The 12,947-nt window shown below is 31.1% G+C and overlaps 1 protein-coding gene across 1 annotated transcript; it reads left to right on the forward strand.

Annotated features, from left to right (window-relative positions):
• Positions 1–7,866: 7,866 nt before the first annotated feature.
• LOC124532560 lies at positions 7,867–11,941 on the forward strand. The gene is made up of 5 exons (XM_047107516.1): positions 7,867–8,654; positions 9,124–9,223; positions 9,728–9,817; positions 11,191–11,346; positions 11,700–11,941. The coding sequence occupies exons 1-5, from the start codon at positions 7,867–7,869 to the stop codon at positions 11,751–11,753; spliced, it is 1,188 nt and encodes a 395-aa protein (XP_046963472.1). The 3' UTR covers positions 11,754–11,941.
• Positions 11,942–12,947: the final 1,006 nt, after the last annotated feature.

The raw sequence follows: 12,947 nt of genomic DNA on the forward strand, positions 1-12,947 counted from the left end.
GTGTATTGGCGGTACGCGAAACACTGGCCGTCAGAGAAAGCTTAGCAGTGGTTCACACACAAGCAATCAAGACTTTTTGTAATGCAGACAATTGTTTAGTGACGTGATTTATTCCTTGAAAACAATCGCCGCGCGCTGCTATAATAATATCCTATGCGTTGTAGAATCTAGTCGAATTACGAAATTAACAAAATATCTAACACGTCTCATAGTATCATATTGGAGTGCAAAAGTTTTATTAAAAAGACTAAATTTGTGTATCGGGACGCCGAGCAGAAATGATAATTTAAACTAATCTTAGTTGAAACATTTATTATTTAATTTAATTTGAATTCCTAAAAAACCTTAAACCACTTTTAGCAACTGCTTTAGATATTAAATGAATAGTTCTGTCAACATTGTTAAAGTATTTAATAAAAAAATAAGATGTTCTGTGTGTATATATGTTTTCCTATTTCGGGTTCCAACTAAGGCCTTTTGTGCTTGCGCATACGGAATGTTTAAATGGCAATAACTCCTAGAATAATAGACTTACAGTTGTAAATTTTATGTTGTATAGTAGCTTATTTCAAAAGCTATCGATATAATAAAACATTAAATGGGTTATGCAAAGTGATTTTCTCGTAATTTGCAATTATTTGTATATTTACGTATTTTTTACTTCTTTTTTTGAATGTCATATTGTTTTTCTAAAGTTTGTAGATAGTAAACACGTTCTCTTGTAATGTAAATTACAGACAGTATTATTACCCGTCAAATAAGCCTATTTTTATGGCAGAGACCCCTAAACTTTTAGTGATATGATGTTTTTGCATACATGTAGAGAAATTTCATTAAAAAAATCAAAATGGCTGCCATTTAGCGTGGAGGTGTGTTGGACCCATGCAAATTATAGGTGTATTTGTATATTAAAATAGTTATTTTATAAGTATCTAGAATATCGCTAGTCCGTCACCGGATACACTGTATACGTCGTGTAAAACGTGTAAACGTGGGTGCCACAGATTTAATTTTTTTTAGTGCCTTTGTGCCTGTTAACTACAGGCACTGGCTCACTCACCCTTCAAACCGGAACATAACAATACTGAGTACTGTTATTTGGCGGTATAATAACTGATGAGTGGGTGGTACATACCCAGACGGGCTTGCACAAAGCCCTACCACCAAGTAAATTCCCAAAAACACTAAAACGGACAGGTAATTTGAAACAATCACGTACAATTTTGACAAACATCAAATAGGCAGTTCCGAGCGAGGCTGCATTTTTACAACGGCAACAAAAGTAAACTTGCTCATAATTAGAGTCTTGAACAAGTACGTTACATCGTAAACGAGACTGGCCATAATACTTTTTAGTATTATTGCCTTTGACCGTAGTTGTCTTGGATGTTTAGTTTCATAGTTTAACGATTGAAAATTGACGTAAATGTTTTATTTGAAGACCTTGAAATATATTTTTTATTTACATTAAATTCTTGTGTAGATACACAAAAAAATTTAAATAGTAACGTACTTAAGTGATCAGTGGATGGCACTTAAATGGATCGGTTTTCATAAAAACCTACCAAGTATAAAATTCAAAATGCACTAACTTTAATCAACAGGTTTTCATTTAATTTAAATTTCAAAATGGACGAAAAAATGAAAAAAATATTGCATTTACAACAGCAGTCAAATGTCAATTTTTGCCACGTTTAACTTATCCTCGTTTGAATGGAAAAATATTAATTGATTAAATTGCACTTTACGTAAGATCGTTTCGGGCACCAATTATATTAAAGATGAACTACGCGTCAATAATTTCAAAAGGCACTCGTGTATTTATTTCTTTATTCTTGATTATTTCTCGAATAATGTATTTTGAACCGAATTCAAAAAAGAGGAGGTTATAAATTCGTCTGTATTTTTTTTTGTTTGAAAGCTAATGCTTTGCGTATGGTCCCATTTTAATTTAGTCCGGTTGTGATCATGGTATCCACATGAAAACGACATAAGTCTTAAATTTACATTATGTGTATGTAAAACTCAAAATTGAGCCCACCAATTTCGATGATTCTTTTTTTATTATAAAGGATATACTTCAAGGGTAATTTGGTGAAAGTTTGGTAAGGTTCTGAGCATAGGATCCATGACAAAGTAACGGAACGGAAGGAAACGGAACAATTTTGAGGAGCACGTTAACAATACTCGGCCGAATCTAGGTTATTTGGATATTTGAATCACCTTCCGTAACGTGGTTATGTTTACGTAATTGACATAATCGAATATTATAGTGACCCGCCCCGGCTTCGCACGTGTGCAATACTGATACTAAATCTACTACAGAATTTGTTTATTTACGACATCACAATTATTTTTATTACTTTTTAGTGCATATTCATTTGTTTTAAAATAGTGTTATGTTTGAAGTCGGTTTTTCTTTTTGTTAAAATTTTTATTTATGATGGGTAGTTTTACTACCGTAACTATACAGTGTTCAACAATTGACGTTTCATTTGTCTTTTATATGTCTCTATTTCAATTATCTGATAAAGGTCATATTAATGAACTTGTTTATGACAACTTAAATGTCGTATGACAGGTTGCTTCATCAGCTGTAGTTGATTGTGAGTGTGAAGACTTATTGGTGATTGTTTTTTGTGGAAGAAACGCTGCTTTTCCAGATCCCGGCTGATGCTGGCACTTTTTGCTTTTATTTTTACAACGAAAAAAACGGTTTCATTTTTTCGTTTTTACTCTGTGCTGATAAAACCTTAAAGGTGTTCTTTATTCATGGAGTGATGTCCAAAAAAGGTGAGGAGGTCCTTAACCAGTACAAATACCACTGCCCCATACCAGCCTGTGAATTTAGACAAAATTACTCTATATTTAAATAAAACTAGTTATAACGGATTTGAATCGCGTATATTAATTATTTTTGGCATCCCGACGTTTCGAGCACTTTACAGCGTTCGTGGTCACGGGTAGTCTACCCGGGATGCCAAAAATAATTAATATACGCGATTCAAATCCGCTATAACTAGTTATATTTAAATGTGTAATAATCGCGAAAATTTAAGACAACATTACTCTATATTTATTCATTGTGTGGTACTTTTTCAGCATTATTTATTATTGTATAACTAGAAAATTCTTAACCGTCTGAAGGGAGATTTAGCTACAGGGATAGCCTCACTTTATGACTTAACGACACTGTAAAGAAAGATGTAATGAAAATTAAGAGCGGGAACACACGGTCGAAAATTCACACCTGTCAAATAAGAGGAAGTTAAATGATTATATCAAAGAATTATCATGATAGGTAACTGTTATTATATTTCAAATGTAAAAGCTAAAATTTTGTAGTATATTTTGTTCTAAAATAATTTTCACATTAATTTGTTTTTAGTTACAAGTTTTTCTGCAAATTTGTGAAAGTTCATTTCTATAGAATGCACCAAGCATTCAATTCGTTCACGTAATTTTCTGTTTGTTGTCGATAAAATATGACGCGGTGGAATAGTAAATAAATACTGTTTACGTTCCATCTATTCAAGATTGAATAGTGAAAAGTAATTTAGAAGGTAAAAGCAGTTTGTATCATATTTCAACTAGATGTCTGAGTGAGCTAGTGTAATATTATAGGCATAATATATCCTAAGCGTGGTATTGGTGGTAAGGAGTGATTTCTATACAGCGCATTAGGTTATCTAAAATTTTTTTTTTAGTTTTTGTTTTTATGAGTCACTTTTGATTTTTTTTTTATTTCTGATGTAAGTTTTACTTGGTGATAGGGCTTTGTGCAAGCCCCTGTGGGTAGGTACCACCCACTCATCAGTTATTCTACCGCTAAAAAATGCTCAGTATTGTCGTGTTCCGGTTTGAAGGGTGAGTGAGCCAGTATAACTACAGGCGCAAGGGAGATAACATCTTAGTTCCCAAAGTTGGTGGCACATTGACGACTATGATGCTGTAAGAAATATATATATATATACTCCTTGTATATATATTTCTTACAGCTATGGGTGATGGTGACCACTTACCATCCGGTGGCCTATATGCTCGTCCGCCAACCTATACCATAAAAAAAACAGTTTGATACTTTTTTTTATCGCAGGATTGGAAGTATTTTAGGCTTAAACAACAATAGAAATAAAATATTTCTGTTACAAAAAGTTTTAATTTTTGTCAAGTGGACTCTTTGTATCAGCAACAATCTATCGTGTGTTCTCATCAAAGCGAGCACGCGATACTAACTCTTATAGCCAAGGCCCACTTTTTATAGTCGGCTATAATCACGAATTAAACTTTTCATAGCACGTATAAAATTCACTAAATAAATACCGGTTTACCATTTACAGCTCGGTCGTTAAATCGCAATTACAATGATTAAATTCTGGTTGTTAAATTTTTACTCAGAACGTGTAGCGTATTACGAAATACGTAAAATATTCTTATTATATTAATATAGCGTTATATATTTGTTTTAACCAAAGACTAAATAGAAGGCAATTTGATATTTTTTTATATGAAATAAAATTAAAAACGACCAATAACATGAATATTTCGTTGATCGAAAACCATTTAGGAAATTAATTTGAAAGATCCCGCTAGCACAACTCATATTTCTAAATGAGTTTTTTATTACCAATGAATTATTATTGTGCAATTTTGTAGCGACGGGGCAATTAGAGAAATGGCTTCGATTTTTATCACACTAACATCAAAAGGTCACAAGTCGCGATTACAATCAAAGAGAAATAGTTTTTTTGTGCAACATTTTTAAAGATGCTTTTCCATTGTGCGAAGAACATACGGTAACTTTAAATGCTGTTATGGAAGGATGGTGTTGCATACTTAATACTGATAATTGCAGTGAATCAGTTGAAAATTGCATAGTGGTAATAACAGAAACGAGGTGGCAAAAGATTAATTTGATAATAATGAGTACAGTCAATAACACAACTGACGTCGATATTACAATTACAAATTTATTATTAATTAATTGTTTGTTAATTGAATAGTTCTAAGTCGTTTACAGCTAATCATTGTACATAAAGCTGACAAAATCTCTATTCTGTAAGCTGAGAGTTCCTTTATTATATTTTTAAATTATGTACATTAAAAAAAAAACTTGTGATAGATAGCTGAGTAGAAAAAAGCTAGTAAAATAAAGTTAGAGCGCACTTTGCATATTTATTTACATTATTTTTCAAATTTTTTGGAAAAGAAGAGGAAATTCTACCTATAATACTGATTTACATACATTTTTCGTAAAAGTTTTTCAGTAACGATTATAAAGTAAAAATCAATCAATGTAGATCGAATGAAGTCTTTTCAACTTTGTATAAGCTTTAAAGTCTGTGCCTTAGGGTGTCATAGTGTCGAGTGAACCATGAAATAATTTATTAACAACAACTGTTGTTGTAAATAGTAACAGATAATCACAATATGTCATTAAATACTGAGCGTTGATTGGTCAGTTGTGGGTACCGTCTGCAGAGACTGTAAACTGTTCGTGATAAAACTCGCTTCAGGTGATAAAATATTGAAGACATATATAGAGGATATCTCTATTGATGGATAATATTTATGTTAACTAAAGTAGTCGTAACGAACTGAAATATTTTATATGACAATGTCTTGGAGCTTTATAATACCTAAACATATCGAAAAATATTTTTTTATTCCATATAAGTTGTTTGACTATACAAGCAACAGTGTATCAAAAGCCGTTGCTAGCAATAAATATTATAAATAATTTTTCATCTCAAGAAACTTCTTTTAAGCGTAAAAATATAACAGAGATCCATCAACTTTCTCGTAATAAAAATACCGTCTTAGCGAAATCAAATTTGTTCAATATATGAAATAATTACGCCCTTTATCTTTTTTCTCTTCTTTTATTTAAAGCTACCAATAATTGTCTGTGTATACTCGTATATATGTATATATATTTATACATAATATATAGGCGAATTACTTTGAATTTAAAAACATTTAAATTTTCTATGGAAATGGACTAAAGACTACGTCCATTTTGTTCAATTAGTATAATTTTTTTTATAAATTATCATCTGCAGTAAACGGTTTTACTGGATTGCCCATTAAAATATGGCCTCAGGTTTTATTGAAAAAAAAAAATATTCATTATTTTTCTTAACAATTAAATTAAATTGCTTTATAAAATACACAAATTTCATGATCGCCGGGATATGCGGATTGTTATATTTTTTATAGTTGCTGAAGTTCTAAAAGACCGTTGTAGCCTTTCGTCGTTTGACTATGCTCGTCGTTCGTCTTTGGACAATATAAAACAGTCCATTTAATAAGCAATCCATGGATTTCCATCCAAGTCGCATCCAAGTTTTTAACACCTACATTCGAGACACTAAAGTTTGTAAAATATTTGTTTTCAATCCACCTTAGAAAATTTTTGAGTTATTTTATTTATATATCTTCTCCAATCGGTGGTTTAAACTGCGAGATTAAAATTTTATATTCTGTATTTGGTAGGCAAACATATAACAGTAAGTGGTCACCACCGCCCATAGAAATTGGCACCGTAAATAAGTCAGTTATCATGCACAGTCGATGTTCACTTGATATGGTGCAGTAAAGTTTTTTTGAAAAATAAAGTATCAGTGTAGAAAGTGAAGAGTTTTATTGCGTTATTCCTGAAGTAAGCTTATGTACGACTGTGCGGGTTGTAATAATAATAATACAACATATAACGGTAAGTGGTTATCACCGCCCATAGAAATTAGCACCGTAAATAAGTCAGTTATTATGTCTTTATTTACACTGGCTCACTCACCTTTCGAAATAGAACACAACAAAACAATGTATTGATAATTAGTGATAGAACTGATAAGTGGGTAGTACCGATACAGACTATGTATAATATACGTATAAATCTTAATTAAAATTTAGGAACGACGCTTGTCTTATTAAAATACATACAATACTTGTTAAATACAATTCTCATCACCAACTTTTTTCACGTACAACGAATTTTACTTAAGAAATCAAGTGTTGACACTTTTGATATTTTGTTTTATCAATTTGCATAGCAATAGCTTATGCAAAAGCAGAACATTTACAACATTTAAAACAGAATTAACTCGAATGATTCCAGAAACATCCGATCACATCAAAACTAATTGAATCGAAACATGTATTAATTTAATTAGTCGTATTCCATTTGAAAAGCCATTTAAAACTATTGAAATTCGTGCAAATAATGAATTAACAACATCACTCTCTATTTGTATTCTCAATTAACAATTTAGTTTGAATTAGAATTCGGTGTCACATAATTAGGATGCAAAATGTATTCACCAAACGTTTGCGGGACTGCTACCTTTCGATTAATTAGGCTTTTAAACGATATCAAATAGACATTAATAATATCTGAATAGTGTTTCAGCCGCCGGGCAAGTTTGTATGTGACGTGTTTGTAGATGTCTAATGTTCCTTTATTTTGAATGCGACTGCTATAATTCTGTTGAATTGTATGAAATAAAGCATTTGTGTTATGGATTAGTATCTATTATAAGTCATTGTTGTCTATTTGCTGTTGTTGTTATATATACGGAAATATATGTATATTTAGTATTTTATTTACTTTACCATCCCCAAGCCACCAAGATACAAAAAATCTATAAACAACTGTTTCTAAGGCGTACAGCTACGTACGCAAGATGTGTATATAAATATATATATAACAGTCATGACTAAAATTAGAGTTTGAATACAATTATTGAAAATGATATATTAAATATCTTACAGATTTGTAATCACTTCTGTCGGCAATAATACATAAAGAAACGTCAAATGAAATTTACTCAATCTACAAACCTAGAACCAGTCACAAAGTCCGGCAAAATGAACGGGTTTTTCGAGACAATAATCGAAAAGTACTCAAAAACCGCTGGAGTTAGAACCGATGTCGACAGAATTACCACCGTAGCGCTTATATTACAACGAATATTCGGGCAGCAAGTCCTCGACCCGGAATGGACTTGGAAAAAATTTTTCGTTCATCAATTGCTGAATCTAATTTTGTTCGTTTACGTTTTCTTTGGTACCTTGGAATGTTTGAAGAGAACGAACGACGCCGAGCTTGTAGCTGAAGCGTGCTACACTCTCATTATGATTGGCATATTCCCATTAAAGATGCTTCTATTTATCAGCAACCGATTCACATTCAGAGAACTCTATGTAACAGCTAAAACGACGCTTATCACAGTCATCCAATCAGATTCCGTCGTTAAAGTTGACAAAGTCCTCAAAACTAGTAGGAAAATCGTTTACGTGCTATTCTTCATGGTATTAGTTCCTTGTTCGATCTACGAGCTGACAACTCTTTGGAATTACGTCAATGGAAAAAGGATCTTACTATCTAGGTCAACGTTGACTTTGATGCCAATGGTCACCCCCTATTACGAACTGGCTTGGTTCTTCCACAGTGTATTTTTATTTGAAATATCCTCAACCATCATCCTTGATATGTGGTTCGTTTTGTTGATACATTTTTGGTGTTCTGCTAGTGATAGCTTAGCGGAGATATTAAAGGTACCATCAAGAGCTGATGATGAAACTAAGGCATCGTATGCGAAACGTCTAAATGATAGTCTGCGTTCATTTTACAAAATTCACATTCAGCAAGTTGAGTAAGTGGATAATTTTAAACATATATTAAATTCAACTAAATTGATGTCCTTCGAGTGGTGTGTACACCGGTTTTCATGGTTACGCAACTCTGAGGTCCCGGGTTCGATTCTCGACCGAATCGATTTAGAAAAAGTTCATTAGTTTTCTATGTTGTCTTGGGTCTGGGTGTTTGTGGTACCATCGTTATTTCTGATTGTCCATAACACAAGTGCTTTAGCTACTTAAATTGGGATCAGAGTAATGTATGTGATGTTGTCCAATATTAATTATTACTATTTATTTAAATTGGTTTTGAAAAAAAAAAGTTCAATAGTGAACGGTAACGCAGAGCTACTTAATTTACGAATGAAATAATCATATAAATGATCGCTAATTTAATTGAGAACTTATTAATATGGGTTTTAAGCCACGGTTCATATTATTTCAAGTTTTAATTAATTCAAGCGATCGTATTTAATAATTTTTCAGGTACATGAATGCGTTGAGTAATATGTACAAGTGGCTTGCGTTTGTTCCACTTTGCAATGCTGCGATGTGCACTTGCCTTATTTTACTCTTGATGAGCAAGGTATGTTTTTTTTAACTTATTTAGTAATGCTCTAATAAACTTCTGTTCATATTTAAAACCGGTTATTAGAATATATATTTCTATATGTTTTTGTATAATACAAAGAATATTGACACAAAGTTAATAAACTATTTATAATACTACGCTTAAATTATTAAAATAATGAAATTGCACGACACCTCCAATTTAATTTACTTATATTATTAAGTTATGACCGTATTCTCTACTGTAAAATTCTAGTTGTGGCGTCAAGAATCTGTTATTATAGAAGCGGCCATTTCGAATTTGTCAATGATGTCCACGACATTTTTTTAAGAAAACTGTTAATAATTTATTTTGTTATTTATACTATTATACATTACATTATAATTGTCATTATAATGCCTATTATCGCATGATTATATTCTAGCATATTTTGGATATGATGAATGAATATTTAATATTATAAAAATGTCAGAACTTTCAAATCATTTTACATTTAATATATTTTTTGGACATTTAAAGGAAATTAATTGGAGATTTGCACCACATTTATTGCCGATGTTCGCTGAGATTTTCGCATACAATTGGTTTGGCGAACAAATTAAAATAAAGGTAAGGTAGTCAAACTGCACATAATCAATTGCCTTATTCGACCTTATTACAAATATAAAAAAAATTGTCGAAACAAAGAAGAATCTACTTATATACATACAATTGATGCTGTATTTTTTACTACATATAATTGATGCTGTATTTTGGATCCAATTAATTTTCCCTCGTATTTAGTAAAATTTCAAAACTATGTTATAATGTTTTCATCTTCGGGAAACTTTAAATAGGTGGGCACACAAGACTATGCTGTAAAGATCATGCTTAGTACCTTCATTTTCACTTACTTTCAAAGAGTAAATCCTCCAACTTTGCAGCTCTAGAATAACTTTTCAGATTATTTGATACAAAACACTCACAAACTATTAATGTATTGTCAAATGTATCATTAATATGTATTAATTAAACATTCAATAATAAATCGAACCGGTTTTTAATAGTTTTACGACGAAAAAATTAGCAAATTGAGTCTAACTAGTATAGTTAAATCAAAACTTATTTAAGAACTGATTTACTATATAATTGCAAATGAACTTACATAGTTTCAAATGGATTATTCACATTTCACGGCGTGTTAATGCATAGTCAAACACGTTGTCAGCCATACAATGTTATTATAGAATGTAGATAGATAGGCTTTATCACAATCACCGTTACAAAGATACACGTAATCAAAATAATAATAATTCACAGTTTAGATTGACGAAGTATATTAGGAAAATATATTATTAATAAGCAGTAAATTAATCCATATTTAAATTAGTACATCAGAAGGATACATTAAAGTATAATTGTATAAAGATTATTGATACTAATTAAATGAATCTTAAAACTCAAGAGTAAAGAAGTACAATGATAATCACTTCAAGCTGAGAAAAAAATATTTTAATATAAAACAGAACTTAGTAAAGTGTAATATATAACAAAATGTGTTATAAAGATTTATAACGAAATAAGTGTTTATAAACGTACGTAATGATAGACATTGTATACAAACAAATACAAAAGCGTAAACAGGCGTGAACTTCAAAACCTAAATATTCCTTCATAAAAATAGAAACAACTTCTTGGAAAATTTGAGACGGTCTCTTGGAAAGGCATGTGATACTGAGCGTAGATCGCAGTCTTAAAGATGTGGCAAGCCTTATTTTGTATTTATGTGCACAATTTGTAGTAATTAGGTACTATTCACCATATGAAAACCAAATAACGCATCTGATTAAAATAAAAGATTAATTAGAAATAAGACTTTGAACGGCATTGTGAAATATAAAGTTACTTATATTATATTACCTAATAATATTGCCTATAAATTAAGTATACCATTGCAGAATTGCTTTTTATTGTCGATATAAAATAACCTAGTGCTATTTCAGGCGAAGGATCTTCACAAGACAGTAATTGATTTTGATTGGAGAAACCTAACACTGCAAGACCAAAAAAGCTATTACGTAATAGTGACATATATGAAAAAAGAAAATTCCATCAAAACAGCAGTTGGAAATGAACTTTCACTGATCACTATGACTGCGGTGAGTACATGTGAATGTAGACTAGACATAAACTTTTGGTGATCAATACTATAAACTAATAATTTATTTGTAATATTTTAAAAAGTTTAATCTGTTATTTCATAATTCTTTTGTCATTTGTTTTCCGTTTCCTATTTATATATCTAACCAATATGTGCAATTTAAGTGTAATAATAATAGAGCAATGTCGCTTTGTTGGCGGGCGTTAATAACTGCACCACAGATTTATAGTATCGCAGTTACAATCGCAGTTATTATCAATGTGATGCTAAAACAAATAAATTATTACTATTATTATATTGTTAATACATCATTTTTAATCTATATATCAAATATCTTTGTCCGTTTTTCAGGTACTCAAAGTCAGCTATCAAGCCTTTACTGTCTTGCAGTCTATCGATAACTAGCCGTGTCCTTTTGTCTTAATCCATTTAAAAATTACGATTTTCTTGTGTGTATTTTGCTGTTAATACTGTTGTTTAAATACCTATATCGTCCTGACCGATTTCCGCAAATCTTATGGAACTTGTTAGCGGTTCAAGACATATTATGGTGCACAAGTGTGTGACCATATACAGATGCACTCTCTTATTATCTTACTATCATAATCTCACCCGCTAAGTTTGAAAAAAGTTCAATCTCCAGACCAATTGCTTTACAAGATATCTGATGCACGGGAGTCCACACATTCATAAGAAGTCAATCCAGGTCTTACGTTGCTTTAAATTATATTAGTCTGATTAAAATATTGTTCACTAACTTTATAAGTTCTTGGTGTTAGTAGCGGCAATTCATCTTATATTAGTTTTTACACATAATGTAGTCTATATTTCGCACATTAAAGAATTTAACATATAAGAGCGTTGCTGATTTTGGAAAAGGGAGAGGCATTATTTTCTAAGGAACAATGAGCTACTATTTTGTTACGTCATGCAAATGTCACAGAGTCTTAAATGTCCTCGTTGGTTCTTTAATCAATTCGTGGACTGTTACAACTGAGGAAGTAAATATCGGATATAATTCGAACAACCACTCTGAGCAACCTTAAGCTTTCGCCGGAGAATTTTCGAGAAACGAGACTAGACGGTACCAACGAGTCGTTTGGTGTTGCAGATGTATATGGGCGATGATAGTCACTTTTTAACCGACTTCAAAAAAAGGAGGAGGTTCTCAATTCGTGGGGGCCTTTTTTTTGGTGATTCTTCTGCTCGTTCGCTATTTATGCCATAAAAAGATATTTTGACCTAAACACAAAAATAAATAAATTTGGTCACGCCTAAGTACACACTTAACACTTTTATTCAATTTTTAGTTTTTAGTTGTTTAATGGTTTTGAATCACTTTACTAGAGTTTTATAAATATTTCTAAAGATAAACAATACACACACAAATAAAATAATGACTTCCCGAGTTTTATTAAATCTTTGATTTTTATTAAAAGATGTTAAAAAATAATTACATTCTTTCCCTTTTTTTCTTTGCATATATACACCTACGTATTTCCCGTAAATTACTATTTTTATTATTAAAATAAAGAATGATATATATGAATTAGTATATGAGATATTATAAAACTAATTCAGATCAATGGACCTTTTACA

Source organism: Vanessa cardui, chromosome 9, assembly GCF_905220365.1.
Source record: "Vanessa cardui chromosome 9, ilVanCard2.1, whole genome shotgun sequence".
Lineage (NCBI taxonomy): Eukaryota > Metazoa > Arthropoda > Insecta > Lepidoptera > Nymphalidae > Vanessa > Vanessa cardui.